General features: G+C 48.0%; 1 protein-coding gene across 1 annotated transcript in view; it reads left to right on the top strand.

Moving 5' to 3' along the window:
• The window catches only part of LOC135205112 (uncharacterized), a 298672-nt gene that overhangs the window by 53567 nt on the left and 222527 nt on the right, over positions 1-22578 (top strand). The window contains exons 14-16 of the mRNA XM_064235457.1: positions 3290-3464; positions 4190-4236; positions 4836-4965. Of these exons, the coding sequence (XP_064091527.1) occupies positions 3290-3464; positions 4190-4236; positions 4836-4965 (352 nt within the window). The remainder of the gene's footprint in view (positions 1-3289; positions 3465-4189; positions 4237-4835; positions 4966-22578) is intronic.

The raw sequence follows: 22578 nt of genomic DNA, 5'->3' as shown, positions 1-22578 counted from the left end.
AAGAATGTAAAGGCAGACATTCTCAGCAGGAGAGGACAAGTCCTCTCCACAGAGTGGAACGTTACATCCTCAAATATGCAAGAAGCTTTGGGGGATTTGGGGATGTCATCAGTTGGATCTCTTCGCCACAAACAAGACAGCTCGTCTACCACGTATTGGCGCCCCAGTTCCAGACGAGGAGGCGTTTACAGTGGATGCCATGCTTCTGGACTGGTCAAATCTGGATCTGTATGCCTTTCCACCTTTCAAAATGCTAAGATTAGTTTCTGGCAAAGTTCAGAGGTCATCAGAACCGTCAGGATGACTCTGATAGCCCCCTTTTGGCCGGCCAGGGAATGGTTTCCGGATCTACTTCTGCTGTTGACGGACTTTCCGAGAGAGTTACCGTTAAGGAAGGATCTACTCAGACAGCCCCACTTTCTGAGGTTCCATCACAACTTGTCCGCTCTTCGACTAGCCGCCTTCAGACTGTCGAGCATCTCCTCAGAAAGAGAGGATTTTCAAAGAGAGCTTCAAGGGCTATTGCTAGACCCAGAAGAGAATCCTCTGATCGAGTGTACCAAGCTAAGTGGGTCCAATTCAGAGCTTGGTGCAAAGAAGAAGGAATTTCGTCTTCTAAGACCTCTATAGCTCAGTTAGCTAACTTCCTTCTTTTCTTCGTGAGAAAGAAGAAGCTTTCTACCCAGACGATTAGGGGTTATAGAGCTATGTTGTCTTCTGTGTTCAGACATCGAGGATTAGACATTTCTAATAATCAAGACCTCTCAGACCTGATTCGTTCCTTTGATACGACCAAGACAAAGGAGTCAAGAACAGTAGCTTGGAACCTGGATGTAGTTCTTAAATGGCTGATGTCAGATAGATTCGAACCAATCTCCTCTAGTTCTTTTAGAGATCTGACCAGGAAGACCCTTTTTCTTTGTGCTTTAGCATCAGCTAGAAGAATCAGTGAGCTGCATGCTATTGATAAGAGAGTTGGATTCGCTAAGCAATGCCATTTGCTCATCAATGCTGGGGTTTTTGGCTAAGAATGAAAACCCTCCCTCACGTCCTTGGCCTCGTTCTTTCTCTATAAAGAACATTTCGGAGTTAGTGGGGCCTAATGAGCTGAATGTTCTTTCTGTCCAGTCAGAGCACTTAGACATTATGTGCAAAGGACCAAAGGTATAAGAGGTAAGAGTGATAACCTGTGGTGTTCAGTGAAAGATCCTTCTCGTCCTCTTTCTAAAAATGCGCTCTCCTTCTTTTTAAGGAATTTGATTTCTGAGGCACACGGACAATGTCAGGACTCAGATATCAAAGTGTTTTAAAGTCAAAGCTCATGAAATTAGAGCAGTGTCTACGTCTATGGCCTTTAGACGTAATCTAGTTCCCTTTGAAAGACATTATTAAATCTACATATTGGAGAAGCAATTCTGTCTTCGCATATCTTATCTGACAAGATTTGCAAACCACATATGAAAATTGCAGTACATTGGGGCCATTCATTGTGACTGACACGGTATTGGGTGAGGGAGAGAAGGATGTATCCCATCCTCACTAACTTTTCTCCTTGATTATGTTTTTTGTATTTTTAAGGTTGTCTGAAGATACAGGGAGTTTTTTTTTGAGTATCTTTCAGTCTTTTAATGTCTGGTGTATTTCTTAAACGGTTGTGGTGATCCCTCGTTTTTCATTGTATTTTGTGGTGATTTGTACTGCGCCCTGAGCAGGGGCATTATAGTCTTGTCCGTTACGGTCACGTCCTCAACGGCAAGTACTTATTATTGTGTCCGACGCACGGATCCATATATCCTGTCGGTACAATAAAGGCCAGCAGACTACAGAGGCAGTAACCACTGAGTCAGCGGTCTTTAAAGGTAAGGAACCTATATCTTCGGATAATTCCAACAGTTATTTTAGCTGCCATTGTCCCACCACCTAAATGTGTCAATCAGCTATATGTAACCACCGGGTAAGTTATATAAGTGAAAATGACATTTTTATAATAATATAAAGTTTCACTTATACTTACCCGGTGGTTACATAACGAAGCCCGCCCTCCTCCCCTCATATGGACAGGTAGGCATGAAACTTCTGATTTATGGTTGGAATGGTTCCCGGTACCCGGTAGAGGGCGGGAGTAGAGGGATCACCTGTCAAACCATTAGCACTACCGCGAATTTCAAATTCTACCGTGACGTCAGGAGACGACAGCTATATGTAACCACCGGGTAAGTATAAGTGAAACTTTATATTATTATAAAAATGTCATGTTAATGTGTGTCAGCATACGTATTGTATATTACTGAGTATACACTGAATATATTTATTGTTATTAGCAGTTAAATACCTCACCAGTACTTTTAAAGTCAGTCCTGTGAGTATATGACTGTGTAGTAGTGTGTGTGTGTGTGTGTCCACTTATTTTTTGAGATTAAAGAATTCCATCACCAAAGAGTGGCTGAAGAGAAAGAGCAACATGGTAGTCACTGCCATGTTCATTCTGTTAACTGTAGAGTTGTGGATGGACCCTCTGTTGAGACAGCTTCCACAATATTAGCTACTTCTTACACTTACATAGAAGACTCATCACTGGTGTATGGAACACTCTTACACTAGTATTTGCTAAATATGAAGACTGTTCCTCTCCAGTACACCTCTTTTCATGTTTGATAGATGATCATATCTGCCTCTGAGACACTTTTGAATGATTGTACACCTTTTTCCACATGACTCACCATCTCAAAGCACTTTTATCCATCTTTTCACATACGTGAACCTTACTGTCTCTTCAAATCTCAATATTGCTCATACACGAAACAAACCTTCTGTCTTAACATTAGGATAATACTAGCGCCAAGCTGGAAACCGGTAGAATTAATAATAAACTTGTGAGATCCAGGAACTATTGGCATCTATACCAGGTCACAGGGTATGTAGTACCCAGGATGCCCTTGGCGTCCCGTGACCCGACAGTTACTTTCCTACCGCCTTTAAGATAGGACGTGATTACGTTCTATCTGTTTTAAAGTCCTTTCAGTTCTCGTACTGCTGTTTTTATACAGACAGGTGATATCAGCAGCCTTTTCCCCGTTCAATTGTATTCAACATGTCATTTGAGCACAGTCTTTTAGTTAAGAAATTATCTCTCAGGTTACTCCATATCCTCTCTAGTATTTGTGTCAGTGTAGAATGTTAAAAAAATCGTTTGTATGTATGTAAGAATCCTTAATCCAAAATTTAAACTAGGCAAGTACCCATATCTTTCATGAGGAAGCAACATTAAAAACATCACCTTGATTTGCAGGCAGATGAAAGCACAGCAAGAAGCATGCAGCAGAATAGTCACTTGCTGGATGCAGAGTGCGAGAACAGATTATGTAAGCTTGAACAGCTCACAGACAGTAGCCTCACGGAAGCTCTCTTTTCCACCAACTTGATTGAGCAAGACGGCCAGGTCCCATCCTTATCCCTGGAACCTCGTAAGTGTAGGATTCATGTTGGTTTGTGAGTTATGATAGAAGAACAAGGAGAAGGTACCATTCTTTCAACATTCCAGAGTACAGGCAGTCCCCAGGAATCGGTGGGGGTTCCATTCTGGGCTGGGCTCTGACATTAACAGAAACTCGGCAATTTATGGTGGTTATGGTGCCTCTGATAGGTAAGTTATGTCACCATAACTATTATCAGCACCTTATGGTGCCGATAACCGAAACGCGACCTGTCGTGGCGCCATAAATCGCTGATTTTATGGCCCTTAGCCGGATTGCTATTAACCTAGACTGTCGATAACCAGGAGCTGCCTGTAAATAAGGACCACTTTGTTAACATTCTTATAGATTTTTCTCTTGAAATCCATTTATAATTAGCTCATTGATCCTATTATAACTTTTCTTATAGCTTTGCCAAGGCCTTTGGTGCCATTAAGGGAAACTAAAAATCACCCGTATAATATGACTGAAAAATTTCAAGTATATGTTCTTGTTTGTTTTAGGTTGTAGGTATTGCAGGTACTTTCATACAGGAAGCACATTTGTAACATACATTATTTTTATTGGTGGTCTGAGCAGAGACAAAATACAAAGTCCCAAATAGAAACAAATGAAGTATAGTGTTAGATAACAGTTCAATTTTTGTGGAATTCTACCCTTAGTATGTTTTCATTTGTGCAAATTATAAATGTTTCAAGAATTTTGTATATTTTCAGATTTCTTGCAGTTGGATCCGTCTCCAAATAACTTAAGTGAAAGTCAGGTAAGAATGGTTTATGGGAACATATTTGTTTTCCTTATATTTTTTCATATATAGAAATGCATTCTTCATAAGTTAATAATCCCTGTAGGGGGGGGGTTAGTGCCATCAATGCACCTCCCATGATGCACTGTAGGCATTGCTAAAGTTCTTTGCAGTCAACCTTCAGTCCCTAGCTGCAACCCTTTTCATTTTACTGTATGTCCATTCATATTCTCTCTCTTCAATCTGCTTTTCCACCCTCTTCTAACAGTTATTCCACGGCGCAACTGCGAGGTTTTTCTCCTGTTGCGCCTTTAAAACTTTTTTTATGTTCCTTTTCCCTTTCAATCTGAATAAATTGTAGATCCCAGCACTTGGCCTCTGGCGGACATTTTATATTCCAAGTCAGTAATGTTTTAGCTTTTTAGCATTTTAATATCAGCTGACTGGTATGGAATAGATATCTAAGAAAAAATGCATATACTAAGACCATTATTATCAAATGCATTAACTCTGTTACAAGTGCATTTTTCACTGTATTCTAGTTAATAATGCTTCACTGCATAGTTTTTATTACGTACGTAAATTTTTATCGTACTAATAGGCTTTTAATATTACAGGGAAAAAGTGAAAATGATGACACCTTAGATCTAGATGGTGTGGTTGTTGTCAAGAACGAGAAGGAATGTCACATGGTCTTGGGCGAAGAGAATGATGAGAACAACGCCATAGGGTATCCCATAACGAATGGTGCGTGTAATATTTGTTGTTTGCCGTCTTCAAGACGTTACGTACTAGCTCTGCCTTATTAGATGTTAGGATGCTTTGTCTAACAGCATTCGTGTTATGCTGCACACTTTTCAAAGTGTCAGACCATTACCATTTTTGCTAGGTTGCACAGTTAATACATTTTTGACAAAGAAATTAGACTTAGGTGCACGTGTTAGTTGAAGTTCCCTGGCATTGTTGAGTTACTGAATGCAGTATTTGTTCCGACACGGCATACAAACCTTCGGTCCTTTTACAATAGGAAGGTACTAGCGGCAGCTGGATAGGTCGTAAGCTTTCGAACAAGGGGTTCGGTAGTTAACTGCTTGCGCGCGCCTGGGAGGTAAACAAATCACTTTTGCTTTCGGCCTGCTGGCGTGTAGACATGTATCATCGCTCTCTGCCCGCTTCATCGTCGTTGCTTTCGCATGGTTTGTTTTTCTTTTTCTATTTATCTAGTGAAACTGAATTGTAAGTACAATCATTTCATATTTATTTCCATTGAATTCAATTGTGAATTAAAGGATCTTGGTTTCTCCACGCCCTCCGATTACCCGAGTGCCGGGACTGAAGGGCGTAAGTGCGGGAATTCATTTTTCCCAGAAATGATCCTCGTATTGTGTATGCTCGGTGCCGAGGGCGGGAGAGCGCTCGCTCCGAGCTTATATTTTGGTTGGAAATGTGTAGATGAAAATCGTAAGTGCCCTTTTCATTTATATTTTTTTTGACCTGTATGCTCGTTGCCGAGCGAATGCGCTCGGCACGAAAACTTATTCTGTATGGAAGTGGAATCGCATGTACAGTATTCTTTTTCATTTTCATATATTTATTTTGATTGTAGCGATACTCATTTTGGATCAGTTTCCGCTCTTACCCGGAAATTGATCCTTTCCCCTTTAATTTGAATGAAGTGAAATCGCAAGTGCAGTTCTTTTTCATTTTCATATTTTATTGAGATTGCATTATTTACTTGGATCAATGTTTCCGCTATTACCCGGGAATTGATCTTTCCCCTTTTTATTTTGTGTGAAGTGAAATCGCAAGCGCAGTATTCTTTTTCATTTTTCATATATATTTTGATTGCATCAATTCATTATGGATCAAGGTTTCCGTTCATAATCGGGAATGGATCCTTTTACCCTTGCACTCGGTACCGAGGGCGCAAATGCGCTCGCTCCGAGCCCTTATTCATTGTGAAGTGAATCGTAATGCAAGATTCTTTTTCATGTTATTCCTTTTATTATTGATTGCATCAATATTTATTTCGGTTCAAGTTCCGCTCAGTCAGGGAATTGATCCTTATGCCCTTGCATTCGGTGCCGAGGGCACGATTGCTCTCGGGCTCTTATTATTATTGTTGGGTACATGGGTGCTGTGCGGGGGTGGGGAACGAGAATCCCTCCCCCCCAGCTAAGCTCCCACAGATGGCCCTTCCCCTTCGGGGGGGAGGTTATCTGGGTTCTTCTCCTCGCCCGATCCGTCGAGCGCGGGGGAGGGCGCTCGGTGCCCGATGTACAATTGTATTCGGGGTCTTCCGCTCGTTCGGTGTGGGGCTCACCCCCACCGCGCGAGGGACTTCCCCCCCACTAATCACTACTACTATTATTTCCGCAGGTGCTATTGCCACGAGGGTGGACCTTGGTGAGGTATGGGCGTCCTTCCATTTGCAGGGCGTGCCTAGTGTCCAGGGGTGGCGGTTCTATGTCTGGGCCTGCTGCGGTCACCCCATGGAGTGGTGACCACGACAACGATATCGACTCCAGGTGACGACGTCCCTCCTCACCTGGTGTAACTCGCCTCACGTGGTAACAGTCTTGCCTACAGCCGCTGTGAAGTGCTGTTCGCCGTACCGAGAGGGGGGCGTGCCGCCCGCCGCGTTTCGGTTGCCGCGCTGCCGCGACCACACTTCCGCTGCCCTAGAGCTCGCCCCTGGACCTGCCGCCGGTACCAGGATGTTGCTGGCTGCAGCTCCACCTCCTGTGTTTCCGGTGCTGCCTGCCGTACCTGCCGATTCTATACTGACTGTCCATGCAGTTGCTGCGCTGGCTGTCCCTGCCGTTGCTGCGCTGGCTGTCCCTGCCGATGCTGTGCTGGCTGTGCCTGCTGTTCCTGAGATGCCCATACCTGCTGACGTCGTCCCTGTTCGTGGTGGTACTACCCCAGACTTTGGTCTGTCTGTACAGGTGCGTCCGGGCCCTGTGGCTTCGGCTACAGCAGCCCCGGCTCCGCCCTGGATGGCAGATCTTACGTCTGTCCTGAGGAAGCTGACGAAGAAGAGGAGGAATGTCGCCTTCATCTTCTTCATCGTCGTCGGCTGCCGCCTCTTCCCCTTCGACTTCTAAGGCTTCACAGCCGAGGAAGAAGAAGGTTGCCTCCTCCCTCCTAAGAAGTTCTCCCTCGGGAGCTTCTCGGGAACCCGTCTCACCTTGGTGGGATGGGGAGGGTTTCTTCCGCTGGTCCTCCTGCTCCTTCGGGAGCGGGGCCCGTCTCTTCTTCCGCAAGGAAAGAAGACTACGGGGACCAGAGGGGTACCGGCTAACACCGGTACTTCCTCGCCTGGTGTCAGTGGTTCTGCCACTGCATCAGGGTCCGTCTCGGCCTCTCGTTCGCGGGAGGTACCGAGTGTACGGTCGCCTACCAGCGACCGTGCAGCCAGGAACCAGACCTCTGAGCCCGCTCAGCGTCAGGTTCACGGCACGGGGCGGAAGACTGGTGACAGCCGCTCACGCGACTCTCACCAGACCAGCTCTCGCTCTCGCGGCGACCAGCTGGCTACCCGGGATGACGTGACGGTCCACGACCGGTCCACGGGCTGGGCTGGGAAGAGGTCCCCCGTTCGCCGGTGCCAGCCACGAGGGCTGGAACCAGCGACGTTGACGATTGCCGTGGAGGACAAAGCACCCGGTCCTCACCTGTGACAGTGGAGCCTGCAGGTCGCCTGACCGTCGCTCTCACAGAGAGCGATCGGGTACGGCAACCAGCACCAGCTCTTCTGACACTCGAGATCGTGGCCGCTGTGCTCAGTCCAGCCGTTCTCCACAGCGAGACGGTTCGACCAGGCCTGCAGCTCGATCGCCACCGTGGGTTGACGATCGCCTGCAGCCCTCCTAGCCTGCTGGTCCTTTGCCAGCGAGCGAGGGAGGGAGCGTCAGGTCTGCCTCTCCCGTACCTTCAACCTCCTCGGGTTACACTGGGAGGAGCGAGGTATTGAGGAGTGATCGTGAGGGGTGCTCCCCTCATGATCCCACCACCCACCCACGACGCCCTACGTGCCAGGCACGGTTCTTGGACCGGCCAGGACGTATGCGCAAGTGGATGGAGAAGAACGAGAGGGCTGTCGCTGTTCCCCCTTCTTAGGAGGAAGGTTCTCGGAATATGCTCTTGTTCGAAGGGCTTAACAGTCCTACTCTGCAAGATGCTGTGACTTCCGAGATCCGGAAGGAACTTTGCCGAGGTTATGGCGCTGATTCGTCAGCACAACGACCTCGGGAAGAATCGCCGCTCCCACCAGCAGAGCCACGTCTCGGCTCGAGTCGTTTTGGGGCCCGAGAGGGAACCCAAATCGACGGTGGGTCTGCCGCGATCGGAGCTTGCCGACTGTGTTGAACCAGGTAGTCTCTCGTCTCCGGACAAGAAGGCTCTCTCAGTTCTGGCCGGTCGAACAAGCTACTTCACCTCCTCTACTGCGACAGAGGCGTTTCTACGTGTCTTCGGACACCGTATTTGAATAAACCCCTTCGGTCCTCCTGAGAGGTTTCGACCTCGACGAGGACTGGGATGAGTCGGAGGACGGTAATCGGCTCTCTCCTGTCAGGTGTCGATCAGCCCCACCCAGACGACGTTCACAGTGGGCGGCAGACCCTTACCTACAGTATGAGTTCGTAACCCTCCTCGGGAAAACGTTTTCTCCATGACGACACGTTTTCCCAGGCTCTGAGAGGCCATCGCCGTAAGGCGATGGCTGCTCCTTTTCTTCTCCAACTGCTAGTTCCGCTGGGAAGGCGAGCCAGTATTCCAATTCCTCCCCATTCCCCCACCCTCTCTCCTTACGGCTACGAGGGAAAGGGGAGGGATCCTACAGAGATTTCTCTGTAAGATCCCACGTTAGGGGCTGCGCTACCGGGGGGACCTTCGGGTCCTACCTGACGTAAGCCCCGGTCGTTGAGGAGGGATCCTGCCCTTTCTCGTTTCTCGATCGGGATCGAGGACCACCAGCCGATATCGTTTGACGAATTCGGTGGGGGTTTCGCAGAGTGCTTAGAATTCTACGGAATTTCTAGCGCACTCAGAGTGTTCGAGTTGTTTTTTTTGCGATCTCCAAACACTTAGGTGAGACCACGGTCCAAAGTGAGCGAGAAATCCCCGATAATTGTTACACGATAATCGGGAACCTCGCTTATGCTCGAATTCCTGTAATTCTAGCAATTTGGAAGAAGACCTGCTGCTGAAAGAAGAGTATCTCACAGTAGGCGATTAACCTGGAATAGAGAAGAACGGACGGGAACTTCCAGTTTGGCTTGAACTATCGTCTTCGGTATTCTGTTCACCATTGAAGCTTTCCTTTGGGAAAGACTTCTTCATTTCTCTCTTGACTAGAGAACGAAGGCGTCGATCTCCAATCCTTATTCTCATTTCTCGAGGGGAAAAGAATTTAGGATGGAGGTCGTGGTACAGAACCTACAAATATACTACGTATATTACCCTCGCGACATGATTCTTTTAACAGTTGAATTGTCCGGGGGGTAGGCGCATACCGTAGTTAACCCTACGGTTTGTGACCGAGACGAATTGTATCTTAATTGAACTGCAACTCGGGGTTGCTGCAACCTCCCAGCAGTTATCAGTTTCGATTTTAGATACTTGGTATTGTCACGACAACACCAAATCAGCTTTTGTACTTTCCGAATCCGTTTTCGTTTAATATAATTGCTCGAGCGTATTTCTTTATGCTCGATGGTTCTAGCGGAACGCTATTCCTTCGTTGGAAAGGGATTCAACTGGGCTAACTCAGATGACAGTCCACCGAGAGCTACTGCGTATTGAACTGCCTGATAGCAGCTCAGTATCAGCTAGGTCTCGGAGATGGACGGTCGGTTACGTCTCTCTCATCCCCTGGTTTGATTGATACCGAACCGTATCTCTACCCAACAATCATGGACTGAGGTCTCTGATTAACGGGGATTCTCGCAATAATGAAGACCATCTACTGCTGTGACGCTCGATTTCATCGCCTTCGACATTGCGAGAATTTTCAACAGAGATATCTCTTGGACTCTTTCATCTTTCTGTTTACCGCACGGTAACAGAAGTCTGTACTAGTCTCCCGCTGCATCGCACGCATAATGCGAATGATTTTTGCAGACATCTGAGTTTGTCTTCAAAATATCTCGTATTCGTAGGTGTGCAATTATTCATTGTTCGCACCCGAATTAACAAGATGGTGGTCAGAAGAAACCATCGCCTTACTCTCCGACCATGACAGCTCTACATTCCAAATGCTTCAGCCCATGAGAAGCAGTTCTTCAGGCAGTATTTCCCTGTGTCTTCATTACTGAAAAGCGCTCCGCTTTTATTGCAACTACGATCCTCACAGGACAGCAATGAATAGCGGTTAGCGTTCTCAGTCTTTGTAGCACAGGTTCAGAATCTTGAGAATCCTTCTCTCGGTTCAGCTGTGAAGACGTAGGTTGCATTTTATGTACACCTTCGTCTTCAACGACACATAGTGTTGTTTACTCCTTAGCTGAGAATCAACTATACTATGAGATATCTTGCCATCAGGGACCTCGGTCTCTAGAAGACAATTGACTTCCGCTTGTTGGGCACATGCCTTAAGAGAATCATCACCTCGCCTTCTGGCATCGGTGACGAACAAATTATTTGTTTAGTCTCTTGGCATAACCCTTTTAAGGCGAAGGTCACGTGACTTGCTCGGGTGCTTGGACAACTTGCCTCCTACCAAACGCAGTCAGTCGGCAGCTGTCAGAGCGCCCAAGTCAGTTACGAACTTCGCTGTGGACTTAGTTCGGTTGTTCCATAACAGTCTTTTCTTCGTCCTAACGGCTTGTCACAGTACCCATACCATCGACACCCACCATTGAGTGTCGGTGTCCTATCCACTACCGAGAAGAAGAACTTCACTGCATGGGGATAGGAGAATGTGAGACACTTCGCTGCAGACGGATAGACCAGTATGGGTACAGGACATCACCGAAGTCGAAAAGAGGGATAGGTCATACGACCATTCCCTTCTTTTCCTCTGAGGTAATTGCATGACTTTTCCTGCGAAGTCAAGCATCCAGGGGATGGGGATTCGTGACGCTCGATGTCGTACCGACTTCGTAGCGAAGACTCAGAACCCTTCGGTTCCTGACGATCGGTTAGAGTCCTTCACAATCCCCTCCCTAATGGACTTCACCGCCTTCGATGCGAAGGAGATGCTGCTTTGTCCTGTGAAAGCGCGACCGCGCTTTCTGAAGAAACTCGACATCCCAGGCTGAGTGTTGAAGACTCTTCATCAGCACCAAGATGACCTAGAGTTCTGTACACTCCCTCGAGTTACACAAGAACTTCTCCGTGGCGCAGGTACTGAAGGCAGGGGTCTGGTACAACCAGACCACTGGCACCTCCTTCTACCTTTTGGATATTGCCCACAGGTCCTTGGATCGTTTTCCTTGGGACCCGTGGTGGCTGCTCAACACGTTGTGTAGCTAACCCAGACCCTAGCAGGCTGAACAGCATCGAGTCCTGGTGTGACTGTAAGAATAGATAAGTGAATGAGAGAGTGACTGGCTTCTCTTCCTATCTTTTTCTCCCCCTCTACCTGTGGGTAGAGGGATACGGTCATCACCTTGCTGGATAAGGACGAGATGCCGGTGAGCTACTCGACAGAGCCCCATCCTATCCCTTTCACTAGGGATGGGAGCGAATATCCACCACTTCCTCCTACAAGGGGGGGGAAGTGGATGCCAACAAGAGACAAACCATAACTTTATGTTGCCTCTTGCAAATAGGAACTTGTTCTTGTTTGCTGGTACGAAGAGATACGCTTGCCTCTCTCTTAGTACTTGTCCAGAGTCTGACCATTGATCCTGCGGTGCACACCCCGATCAATCGGACAGAGGCTTGGATCCCTCCCACGCTCTTACGACCAGGGAGGCATTCCAAGGTTGGGCGAACACCAGTCTGTTCACAAAAGACTCAGATTCCTCCCACCAAGAAGTGAGTCTTCCTATTGTAAAAGGACCGAAGGTTTGTATGCCGTGTCGGAACAAATGACAATTTGTCCAAAATTGCATTGTTCCGATACGTAATACAAACCATCGGTCCTTTAACAATAGGAAGTAGCTAGCGGCAGCTGGAACGGTCGTAAGCTTCGAACAAGGGGAGAACGGTAGTTAACTGCTTGTCCGACAGTCGCGCGCCGCGCGACTGGGAGGTAAACAAATCACTTTTGCTTTTGGCCGCGGGTGTGAAGGACGTGTTCGTCATCGCTCTCTGCCCGCTTCATCGTCGTATGCTGTGTTTATATTGTGTTTTATAATAATGGTGTTTGTTTGACTTGAAAATGAAACTGTAAGTACACTGTTTTCATTTTCATTACTAATTATGAACCAACATGGAGTTATCGCCGTAGATGCGGCGATTTCCTCTCTTTTCATGAATTGAACCCTTGAATTATGTCTCGGTGCCGAGGGCGGGCGCGCTCGCGCCGAGTCATGTATTTTGGGCGAAAGTGTAATTGAAAAATGTAAGTACTCTTTTCATTATATTTTTGCCCTGTGCGTTTGTTACCGAGAGTGTGATTGCGCTCGGCACGAGCCTTTTAATTTTGTATAATAGAATGCAATGAAAGTGGATTCGCAATTGCAATATTCTTTTCATTTTCATTTATTTATTTGCATGAATTTAATTTGGATCAATTTTCGTTCTTACCCGGGAATTGATCCTTACGATTTTTTTATGTGGAAATGAATCGCAAGTGCAGTATTCTGTTTCATTTTCATATATATTTTATGATAGCATCATATTATTGGATCAAGTTTCCGTTCTTACCCGGGAATTGATCTTTTCCCCTTTAAGTTCTATGAAGTGAATCGCAAGGGCAGTATTCTGTTTCATTTTCATATTACTTTTCACTGCTGTGCGGGGGTAGGGGAAGCGAAGGTCTGCCAGGAAGTCGTCGGAAAGCTCTCCCGCGACTCCCTTGGTATCCGATTCTTCGTCTTCCTTCCTGCCCCCCGCTCAGCTTCTTCGTTGTATTTTGTATTTGGGGTCTTCCTTGCGTTTCGGGGTGGGGCATGTATTCTTCCCCCCGTGCGTGAGGGAACCCCTCTTACTAATCTATCTATGTTACCGCAGGTGCTACATCCGTGGGAGACGACCTTGGACAGGTATGGACCACCGCGGAGGCAGGGCGTGCCTAGCATCCACGGGCTGCTGCAGCGTCTAGCGAGGTCTGGGCGGTCTCACTACTACCACGGCCGCTTATGCTGCTCCCCCCCCTCCTGGTCTACACTCCCCATGCTGTGTCGATGACGCCGTCTGCCGCTACTAGGGCCGCAGCCATGCCGAGGTGGGGTTGCCGCCGCTGCCTGTTTTCTTCGTGTTGCCTGCCCCAGACTTCCGCTGTTCCAGCAGCTCGCCCTGGACCGGCCGCCAGGACCCAGGTTCCGCTGGCTGCCGATGATTCTACGAGGCGATCGCTGGGCCTGCCGTACCTGCCGCTGATGTGATTCCCGCTGTTGGCTTGGCTGTCCCTTCTGGGTCTACCGCTGCCGCTGTTCCTGCCGCTCCTGAGCTGGTTGCTGTTCTTGTGCCTGTCCATGCTGGTCCTGCCCACGGTGTGTCTTCCCCAGTCCCAGGTCCCTTCCGACAGGTGCAGTCGGGCCGTGTTGCTTCGGCAATAGCCCCGGCTCCGGCCTGGATGGAGGACCTGACGACTGTCCTGCGTGAGCTGACAGGAAGAGGAGAAGAGGAAGCTGTCATCTTCGTCTTCATCGTCTGCTGCTGCCTCTTCCCCTTCGACTTCTAAGGCCCATAAGCGAAGAAGAAGAAGGCTGCCTTCCCCCCTAAGAAGTCTCCTTCGGGAACTTCTAAGGGCCCGTCCCACCTTGGTGGGACGGGGGGTCCATTCTGCTGGTCCTCCTGCTCCTTCGGGGAGCGGGGCCCGTCTCCCCTTCCGTAAGGAAGAGATAGACGGGGACCAGAGGAGTATCGGTTAGCTCTGGTACTTCCTCGCCTGGTGCTAGCGGCGATGCCGCTACGCCAGGTTCCGGCTCGGTCTCTCGTTCGCGAGAGATCCCGAGTGTACGTTCTCCCTCGGGAGACCGTGCAGCCAAGTTTCGGCGCCAGAGTTCGCTCGGCGCCAAGACGCGGCACGGAGCAGAAGGCTGGTGAGAGACGCTCAGGTGACTCTTGCCAGGCCAGCGGCCGCTCTTGCAGCGACCAGCTGGTAACCCGGGTTTTCCCCCCTAAGAAGGCTCCTTCGGGACCTTCTAAGGGCCCGTCTCGCTCCGGCGATTCGGGGAGCTCTTCTGCTGCGGTCCTCCTGCTCCCTCGGGAACAGGGCCCGTCTTTTCTTCTACCAAGGAGAAGAAGACGGGGACCAGAGGAGTACCAGCTTCGGCTGGCACTTCCTCGCCTGGTTCTAGCGGTTCTGCCGCTAAACCAGGATCCGCCTCGGCTTCTCGTTAGCGAGAAGTACCAGAGTGGACGGTATCCTCCCGAGGGAGGAGGGAGGACCGTCCAGCCAAAGTCTTGGACACTCCGAGCTCGCTCGCCGCCAAGACCGCAAGCGCGGAGCCAGAAGGACTGGCGAGTGTACGTGCAGAAACGACTCTCGCTGAGGCCAGTGGGAGTGGGACGCCTCTCCGCAAGCGAGCCACCAGCTCGCCACTTGGCTGCTCGGGTTGACGTGACGGTTCGCTGACCAGCCACGGGTTGGGAAGGCGAGGAAGGGGTACCCCGCTGGTTCGTCTGGTACCAGCCACGGCTGGTACCAGCGGCTCCGACGCGGCCGAGAGGAGGACGCTCGCCGGTTCACGCCCCCGACCAACAAGCCCCCTAGCATGGTCACCCTGACGCCGCTCCCATCGGGACCGGGTTCGGAGACGGTAACCAGCAACAGCTCGCCCTCCGACGCTAGGAGGATCAGCGTCGACGTTCTCTAGCCGAGCCTCTCGCCCCAGGCGAGCGGCAAGGCGAAGGCCTGCTGCTCGATCGCCACTGCCCGGGGTGGACGATCAGCAGACAGCCCTCCAAGAACCTGCTGGTCCTGCCAGCGAGGCTAGGGGGGAGCGTCAGGTCTGCCTTCCTTACCTTGCAACCTTAACTATCGGGCTACACCGCCGGGAAGGAGCGATTAGTGGTACCCTATGAAGTGATGCTGCGAGAGGTGCGCCGACTCGGATCCGCTATCGACCGCCTTATGACCAGGCACTCCGGATGGAACCAGGACGGGGGTTCTAGGGAACCGACCAGGACATAACGCGCAAGTAGCTGGAGGCGACTGTCAGGGGTTCTGCCGCTGTTCCTCCGTTCTGAAGGAGGAGTATTCTCGGATCTTGTTCTTGTTTGGAGGGACGGGACGGGTCCTACTTCCGCAACGACACGGTTACTCCCGAGATACAGAGGAAGTTGCAGAAGTCATTTAAGCTGATTTCGTCAGCATAATGACCTGCGGAAGGATTGCCGCTTCCCAACCAGCAGAGCCCACGTCTCTTGCTCGAGTCGTTTTGGGGCTCCCCGAGAGGGAACCCCAAACCGACGGTGGGTCTGGACCGCGAGCGGAAACTTGACCGATTTCATTGTATCGAAACCAGAGTCCTCTTCGTCTCCAGGACCAACGAATGGTCCCGCTCTCACTTTCTGGACCGGTCGATCAAGCCTAACTTGCCACCTCCTCTACTTGCGACACACAGCGGCGTTTCTTTATACGTGTCTTCGGACACACCGTATTTGAATACTCCTTCGGTCCCTCCTGAGAGGTTTCGACCTCGACCGAAGGACTGGCAATGAGGGTCGGAGGACGGTATCGGCTCTCTCCTGTCAGGTGGGGTCGATCAGCCCCACCCACCCTGTGGATCGACGTTCACAAGTGGCGGCAGGACCCTTAAAACCTACAGGAGAGAGTTCGTAACCCTCCCGCGGGAAAACGTTCTTTTCTCCTGATGATAACGTTTTTCCCCAGACTACTGATGAGGCCATCGCCGCAAGGCGATTGGCTTGGTTTCCTACTCTTTCTCCAAACGCTAGTTCCACTGGGAAGGCGAGGCGAGTATCCAATTCCTCCCCCATTCCCTCTCTCCTTACTGGTTACGAGGGAAAGGGGAGGGATCCTACAGAGATTTTCTCTGTGAGGATTCCCACGTTCGGGAACTAGCGCTAACCGGGGAGGGGGACCTTCGGGTTCCTACCTGACGTAAAGGCCCCGTCAGTTGATGGAGGAATCCTGCCCCTTCCCCTTCCGATTTCTACGGGAAATCCGAGAGGACCACCAGCCGATATCGTTTGACGAATTCCCGGTGGCGGGGGTTTTCGCCAGACTGCTTAGAATTACTACGGAATTTTTCTAACGCATTCAGTGTTCGAGTTTTACCGATCTCCAAACCACTTACGCGAACCACCGACACCACGGTCCCGAAATGTGGAGCGAGACGAGAAGGGCGACCCGTATATACACGATAAATCGTGGGAACCTCGCCTATTCCGAATTCCGAATTCCTGGGAAGTTTCTAGCATTGGGGAAAGAAGGACTGCTGCTTCGAAAGAAAACTATCTCACCGGAGTAGGTACGACCAACCTGGACTAAGAGAAGATCGGACGGGAATATCCAGTGTTTGGCTTGGAAACTATCGTCTTAGTATTCTGTTTTCAACCATTGAAGCTTTCCTTCGAGGAAGACTTCTACCTTCACTCTCTTTGATAGAAGATCGAAGTGGTCGATCTCCCAATCCTTATTTTGGTTTCTTTTTGGAAGGAAATGGAAAATTTAGGATGGAGATCGTTGTTTCAAGAAATACTACAAAAATATACTACGTATATTTACAACCCTCGCTACATGATTCTACCTAAGGCAGTTGAACTTGTCCCGATGGGGTAGGCGCATATCCTAGTTAAGATACGGATTGCGATTTATAAGAGAAAGTATTATTAATTGAACTTGCAACTCGGGGTTGGGGCCTTGCCTGCCAACCTCCCAGGATTTTTCCAGTTTCAATTTTATTATACTTGATGTGGTTTTAGTTCACGACAACACCATTTCAACTTTTATATTTTACCGAAATTCGTTTCGCCTAAATAAGAATTGCTCGAGCATATCTTGTTTATGCTGCGGTTAGTGTTCTAGCCGAACGCATTCCTTCGTTCGGAATGGAAAAATGGATTACCTGGCAACTCAGGATGACGAAGTCAGCGAGAGCCTCAGACTCAAACTAACTGCGGTATTGAACTGCCTGATAGCAAGCTCAGTATCAGCTGGGCCTCCGATATGCCCGGAACGGTCAATTGTATGTCTCTCTTTATGCCATGCTTTGATTTGACTACCGAACCGTATCTCTGCCCAACAATCATGGACCTAGGTCCTCTGGATTAACGGGGATTTCTCGCAAAATAAGAAGGGGACCATCTACTGCTGGTGACGCATAGAATTCCATCGCCTTCGACATTGCGAGGAATTTTCAACAGGGTATATCTCTTGGACTTCTTTCATCGTTTCTGTTTACCGCAACGGTAAACAGAAGTCTGTACAAGTCTCCCGCCTGCATCGCACTGCGATTAATGCGAATGATTTTGCAGACATCTGAGTTGTTTGTCTTCAAAATAGTCTCTTATTCGTAGGTTGTACAATTGTTCATTTGTTCAACCCGAATTGACGGAGATGTGTCAGAAGACACCGCCTACTCCTCCCCGACCTTGACAGCTCTACCCCTTTTCCAAAATGTTCAGCCCATGATGAAGCAGGTTCTTCAAGGCGGCTGTTTCCCCTGTGTTTTCATTACTGAAGAACCGCCCCGCATTTTCATTGCAACTACGACTTCTCACCGGACAGCAATGAAATAGAGGTTAGCTTTGCATTTTCATTGTAAGCATTTTGCCCAGGTTTTAATGGAATCTTGAGAATCCTTCTCTCGATTTCATCTTGTGAAGACGTTAGGTTGCATTCAATATCTACCCTTCGTCTTCAAACGGTACATAGTGTTTGTTGTTTCTCCTTAGCTGAGATTCAACAGAATCCATGAGAGGTTTTTACCTTCAGGGACCTCGGTCTTCTTACGAAGGCAATCATTGGACTTTCGATGTTGGTCACATGCCTTAAGAGGAATCATCACCTCGCTGTCCCAGAACCGGCAATTGGTGACAAACAAATAACATTATTTGTTTGGTCTCTTCGGCATAAACCCTTTTAAAGGCGAAGGTCACGTGAACTTACTCGGATGCTGTTTGACAACTTGCCTCCTACGAACGCAGTCAGGTCGGCCAGGCTGTCCAGAAGCGGGCCGTAGTCAGTTACGGAAACTTACGCTTTGGACTTGACTTAGGTTTGGGGTTTACAGATGTCAATCATTACTTCGGTTTTAATAGCTTGTCACAGTAACCCATTACCATTGAAACCACCACCATTGGAGTGTCGGTGTCATATCCACTACCCGAGAAACTTCGCTGCATGGGGATAGGAGGGATGCGATGAGACTTGCGTGGACAAACGGACAGACCAGTTAGTTGGGGTTAACTTGGACATCACCGAAAGTAGAGAACGAGGGATATGTCATGCCGACCTATTTCCTTCTTTTCCTATGAGGAAAACTGCATGACTTCTCCTGCGAAGTCAAAGCATCCAGGGGGCATCCATTAAGGGATTTGGGGAAATGGGGGCCTTTCCGATACCATCCGGACGCTCGGATTTCGTACTCCGAAACTTCGTAGCGAAGGGACTCAGAAACCCTTCGTTCCCTGACGATTGGTTCGAGGTCGTTCACAAATTCCCCTCCCTAATGGACTTCACCGAACCTTCGATGCGAAGGAAGGAATGCTGCCTTTGTCCGCAAGAACTTCTCCGTGGCCGAGGGTACTGAAGGCAAGGGGTACTGGGATCAACCAGACCACATGCCCTTTTCCTTCTAACCTTCGGGATATTGCCCACCTATGGGGGTCCTTGGATCTTTTTTACCTTGGGTACCCGTGGTGGCTGGCTCAACACGTTTGTTGTAGCGAACCCAGACCCTCGCAGGTCTGAACAGCATCGAGTCCTGGGTGTACCATAGAAGTAATGGATGGTGAATGAGAGTGTGGAACTGGCTCCTCTTCCCCATCCCCTTTTTTCTTTCCCCTCTACCCTGTGGTTAGAGGGACACTGGTCGTCACCCTGCTGGATAAGGACAAGATACAGGTGAGCTACTCAACAGAGCCCCCATCCTATCCCTTTCACTATGGATAGGAGCGTATATCCACCAACCCTTGCCGCCAACAAGGGGGGAGGAAGTGGATTGCCAGCTTGAGACAACCCATACTTTATGTCTTGCCTCTTGGCAAACATGGAAACAAGTTCTTGCTTGCTGGGTAATCGAAGAGATACGATTGCCTCTTCTCTTAGTACTCGGCCCAGAAACGCGTTTCTTTTCTGTCTTCCTCTGTCCTTATACTAGCAGGTCTTCTCTTTCTGTTTAGTTCTTCCATGTTTTTCTTTTCTTTTCTCTTTCTTCGATATCTCTACCTGCTGGGGTCTTTTTTTTTCCCACAGTTTTTCCCCCGTGTTTTATCTAATTCTAGGATACTTTTTTCAACTTTTGGTCTTTACCTTGGATCCCATTTGATCCCTGCGGTGCACACCCATATCAATTCGGACAGAGGCTTGGAAATCCCTCCCTCGCTCTTACGAACCAGGGAGGCATTCCAGGGATGGACGGACACCAGTCTGTTGCATCAAAGAAAAAACCTCAGATTCCTCCCACCAAGAAGTGAGTCTTCCTATTGTTAAAGGACCGATGGTTTGTATTACGTTATCGGAACAAATTGACAATGTTGGTCGAAAATTGCATTTTTCCTAACTATACAACCTGAGGTCCCTTTACATAATAGTCCCGCTCCCGCACTGCCACCCCTCACGGTCTGAGTATTTTTGCATGGGTCCAAAAGGCAAAAGTGATTTGTTTGTTTACCTCCCAGGACTGTCCGGGACTAAGCAGTTAACTACCGTTCTCAACCCCTTGTTCGAAGCTTACGAACCGTTTTCCAGGCTGACCGCTATACTTACTTCCTATTGTTAAAGGACCTACAGGTTTTGTATAGTTATGGAAAAATGGCAATTTTCGACCAAATTGTTTTCATTTTTTCCTAAACTATACAAACCCTGATGGGTTCCCTTTTACACCATAGTCCCACCGGTCATGCCCACCACCCCTCACTCTGCAGTTTTTGCTTGGGCCAAAAGCAAAGAAAGTGATTTTGTTTACCTCCCAGTCGGCAAGCGCACGCGCCTTCGTACACAAGCAGTTAACTACCGAACCCCCGTTGTTCGAAGCCTTACGGACCTATCCAGCTGAGCTAGTACCATTGCCTATTGTACAAAAGGACCTCAGGTTTGTATAGTTAGGAAAAATGCAATTTTTGGACAAATTGTCATTTTGTTTCAGAAAGCCACTGCTTCTGTCATTTTGGGACTAAGCAAACTCCCCATGTTCATATGCCAGTCCATTCCATCACCCTGTTGAAAAGTTGAAGAAGGATGAATATGAACATTTATTTTTGTACATAAGAAAGCCATAGAAGGAGAGGGTAGTTGCCCCCCCCCCCCCCCCCCCAAAAAAGGAATTAGTATTTGTATAAAGATGGGTAAAGAAAAATTATGAACGGAAGGATCGAGTACTGCAACTAAAAGAGTGCGTTGGTTTTCTCTTCATTTTAGTTAAAGTAAAATGCTCCCCTGGTAGAAAAAAAATACTCCTCCCTTAGAGTTCCTGTTCTCTTATTAACGCAATGTTCCCTCGTACTAAATGCGGTCATTACTGATAGTTTCTCATCAGAATCATGAAAAGTTATGAAAAGAGGCATTTCAGCTCTTTTAGTTAACAAAGTTATTGGTTTTGTTATAAGTTGTTATATGTATCAGCAGTCCAATGGAACGTACACCAGGCATTTTTTGGCTTCATAGATGCAAACCAAAGCGCTGAACTAGAAGGGGAACCGTGGGAGCGTTAAGGTTTTTAATGCATGCTTTCACTATTTTTCATTACTTTCCAAATAAATTAAATTTAGGGAATTAGCCAAATATATGGTCCTCTCTCTAGACCTTTTAGTTAAAAATGAATTGAACGTTAAGACTTTGCATATTTTTCAGTGATCACAAAGTAGCAGATGCAGGATAGGAGAAAGTGGTTACCTGTGGCTCGCTAAGATTGTTCCGGCGTTTTTTTTTTCTTTATTTTTAACCGCCTTTATAGTAATGTGTGGAATACAGTAGGTCATAAAATCTTTAGAACTAGTTTACAGAGGGAGAGGTACTGCAAAGTGTAGGAGAAAAAAAAGAGGGGCGCCTTTTATTTTTTCAGAGTACGTCACAAAAATTTTAAAATTCTTCCAGTCTCCTACATTGCGGGTATCCACCCTCTTATTGCCAGCAAATACAGTATGTTTTTAATTTTCAGACTTTCTACTCAATCTGATTACTTGCTATTGCTGTTAAATGAGAGTATTTCGTTTGGGAAACCATTTAGGAGAGCACAAGTGAGTGCCTTGTTTATGAATAATGGACCTGTTAAAAAGGATTTTTTTTAATGTTTTATGTAATACAAATACAAAGCCAGCTGGTACGTGAACTCTGTCAGTCAACATGATTGGTTGCAGTTAGGTATCTAAAACTGCAAATGGCTTTAGAGGTAATTGAATGAAAGAAATCTACCTTTTAAACTGGGATTTTTCACATCCTTTGGCTTAACGCTTCGAGTTCAGTTTCAAACAGGAACACCGTAGCCCACATTGGACTATTGTGAGAAGTAAAGCATTGCTTTCACCTTAAAGAAAAACTGACTGCTATTCGTAGGTGGTCCCGAGTTTTGGATTTGCCACAGCTGAATTTTCCTAAACCCCAGAGGTCCTCAAAAATTTTTAATTTAACTACTTAGCTTAGGGTATTTGTGAGGTGACTCTTTTATGGACTTTGCTCTGTGTCCCCAGGTTGGGGCCCAAAATAGTATCGTGGTCAGGAAATTATGTTTTCATACAATTCAAACCTTACCATGTCCAGATATATACATAGCTCAAGACCCGTCCGTGTTCCCCAGACAGAAAATTCAAATAAATTTCGCGCCATCCGCTACAGGTAGGTCAGGTGAATCTACGGCCTAGGCCCTGCCCTGGGTGGCAGGACTAGGAACCAGCCCCGGTTTTTCACTAATCATATTTTCTCTGTCGCCGGTTGGTATCAAACATTCGTTGTTTATTTACTCCTGACTTGGATTCTTTTTTCAACATTTGAATCAACGTTTTTCGCGGGGGGGGGGGGGGGGGGGTGGGGGGGGACTGTTTGGCGACGTATTTGGATCGTGTTGTTTTGGCATTGCGCTTACTGTGGACTGTTTTTGGAATAACTCTTTTGGA

Source organism: Macrobrachium nipponense, chromosome 48, assembly GCF_015104395.2.
Source record: "Macrobrachium nipponense isolate FS-2020 chromosome 48, ASM1510439v2, whole genome shotgun sequence".
Classification (NCBI taxonomy): Eukaryota; Metazoa; Arthropoda; class Malacostraca; order Decapoda; family Palaemonidae; genus Macrobrachium; species Macrobrachium nipponense.
The sequence above is the reverse complement of the archived record's forward strand: the minus strand, read 5'-3'. Positions and strand labels throughout refer to the sequence as shown.